This window comes from Thermobia domestica, chromosome 8, assembly GCF_964235325.1.
Source record: "Thermobia domestica chromosome 8, izTheDome1.hap1.1, whole genome shotgun sequence".
NCBI lineage: Eukaryota > Metazoa > Arthropoda > Insecta > Zygentoma > Lepismatidae > Thermobia > Thermobia domestica.
Genome location: NC_137461.1, coordinates 161,411,897 through 161,414,461, shown reverse-complemented (window position 1 = coordinate 161,414,461; position 2,565 = coordinate 161,411,897). Strand labels below are relative to the sequence as shown.

Below are 2,565 nucleotides of genomic sequence, written 5' to 3'. Positions count from 1 at the left end.
AGCGAAGCGGGGTGAACGCTGCTAGTATATATATAATGGTGATTTGCATCACCTGTAAACAAACAGTATCATGATGAATTTATAAGGTTATCATGTAGTGATTCTAGAAATATTTTTCTATCAATACTTGAAATCCGATATAGCTAGCTGCTATATTGCAATCTTCTGCATTGTTGAAATGTAAGCGCACGCCAGTAGCACCAACAAGATTTGATTCCGTTACCTTGTTCATACCAGCTTGCTCATTAGAAATAGGTACCCAGCAAGGTCGCCGATCGTGGGGAACCGGGGGGCCCGGACCCCCCAAAAGCTCATGTGGGCTTCCTATTGTATTTACGAATATACAATATTTGGCATAATTTGAATGCAATTTGTCTCAAAATCCTCATATAGATACCTTCTGCAACTGAATGCCCCCCCCCAATTTACAGAGAAATCGGCGCCCTTGGTACCCAGTATTTTTGCAGTACTACTTTCATCCCCCGTGTATTGAAAGTCTTTCGCCGAAGGAAATCTGAAACCACCATTTATTGAAAGCGAAAGTTATAGTGAATTTGAACCACTTTCGGTTTTAGTTTAAAGTTGCGGATGAAATTGAAATATATCCTTGAGGCGCTTAATTGGCTTCCCTCTATCTATTACCGTTTTTGTTGTATGGCGATCAACACTAAAACCGGAAATGGTATATTTGAACCTCTTCCGGTTTGAGTAGATGTTTCTAATAACAAACTAGTTTCATAACTTTTGATCCTTTATATTTTGGCCAAAATTGGTTATTGGGTCATTCTCAGAAAAATCAGGAATTTCATTCCAAAAATTTTTAAAATTAAAATTTATTGAAATTTGTTGAAACTTGATTTCAAGGTAGGTCTTAGCTTAAGTAATAACACTGGTATAGTGGTTCAGATCAAACTTGGAAATTTTATTAGTTTTTGAAACTGTAAAAAAGGTCATGTCCACAGACGTGACGACGTGATCCACGGATGTGATACTTTGTTCTACAATTGTGACGATATAAGCCACAGACATAACACAAACAATAAAAGAGTATTTAGACTGTATAAATGTATTTCTTACTCTAGCCTACATGTAGAAAACTATTTTTTATAAACCCGTAACATATAAATATGGTCTAATGTAATTCTTCAAAGGCCTACGAGAAAAAAATATGAAAAAGCTACTAAAGAATCACAAATCACACCCTGAAAAGTACCCATGGCCTATTGGCACTGAATCAAAAATGTAGTAACAAAAAAAAAAATCAGTACATATTTTTGAACTTGGTAAGGTCCTCTGTAAATATATACTGATGACGTTTATTTGTTTGAGGTTGCGCCAAAACTTGAACCACAGCACTTTTGTCAACAGTTTCCACGTTTGCATTTTTGGGAAAAATAAATTTGTCAGTTCCAGTCGATTTCCTCATAAAATTGACAACTAGCTCTCCGTCAGAGTCTACTCTTTCCACCACACCAACATAATGCTGTACACGGTTCCTGTCAGATTTAAACTCTGCAACTACATAGCTGTTACGTGTAATGGTCTCTGATGCTTCGTGATCATCTTCCTCATCGGAATAGATTTCCTGCACCTTTAAGTGCTTCAAATTTGCAATATCTAATGTTCATTAAGGAAACCAATCCATCACTTGAAGTTATTAAGTATTAGTAAATTATGAGAAAAATGGCAAAAGAAAATAACAAACATCTAAAATCAGCTAATAATCTATATGCATGCAGGCTACTAAGAATAGAGGGGGACAAACTACCTAGTACTAATTATCTTCTATGAAGAGCAATAAAAAAGGATACACTTTGGATCATTAATTTTCACTTGTCCAATCCCATAGTGAAAACAAGTTTGCCCAGCATTGCACTGCATACAGGACAGTCGTCTTGCCTGAATATTGGTCCTGTTGCTCCTACTCCATGCGATCTCGTGTACTTTCATAGTTCCTTGAAAAGTCTGTAGGTCACTTGGGAGAAGTTTATCCAAACCCTCTATCTCCTCTGAATTGATTCTGTGAATATCAATTGTGCTGCTTTCTTTCAATGCTGATACAAGAACATCGATATTTGGGATGTCTTTGCCATGACTCACAATACTGTCCGCTAACCTCTTGACACATCCACCTATACCATCGGGTGCCCCTTTCCCATGTCCTTTCTCCGAATAGTGTCAATGAAGGCTGTCAACCTCCAGTTCCTTTGCTACGAAAGTAACAGCTAAGTAAACCATTTTCTTATTCCTATATTGTGTACTGGGTCCATCACGCAGAAAGTGGACTTTCGTGAGGTTAGGCACTTCTTTCTTGATTACTGCAAATACAGGTTTCAGGTGTGCACATATTGCTACAGGGTCATGTCGTGTGCTTTCAGACAAAGTACAGATTGACTTGTGTTGGACGGATTCTTCTTTTGCAGTTTTGTAGTATATGACAACAGTATGAAGTGTGACCTGCTTCCTACAACCTCCAAAGTGTACGGATTGAACCTCTTCGCCATATTTACATTGATAATTTTCCGAGAAGTCGATGTGTACAAAAACTTCATCGTCAGCTAAGGA

The 2,565-nt window shown here is 37.5% G+C and overlaps 1 protein-coding gene across 1 annotated transcript; it reads right to left on the bottom strand.

Moving 5' to 3' along the window:
• Positions 1-901: 901 nt before the first annotated feature.
• LOC145691885 (uncharacterized) lies at positions 902-2,103 on the bottom strand. The gene is made up of 2 exons (XM_081767193.1): positions 1,812-2,103; positions 902-1,617 (listed from the first exon to the last, which is right to left on the bottom strand). The coding sequence occupies exons 1-2, from the start codon at positions 1,948-1,950 to the stop codon at positions 1,262-1,264; spliced, it is 495 nt and encodes a 164-aa protein (XP_081623319.1). The 5' UTR covers positions 1,951-2,103; the 3' UTR covers positions 902-1,261.
• Between the last annotated feature and the right edge of the window lie 462 nt (positions 2,104-2,565).

Excerpts from the sequence above, each read along its gene's own strand:
- LOC145691885 (XM_081767193.1), bottom strand. The coding sequence starts at position 1,950 with ATGAAAGTACACGAGATCGCATGGAGTAGGAGCAACAGGACCAATATT. Across the intron at positions 1,618-1,811 it reads GAAAATTAATGATCCAAAGT|ATATTGCAAATTTGAAGCAC; the intron begins GTATCCTTTTTT and ends AATGAACATTAG.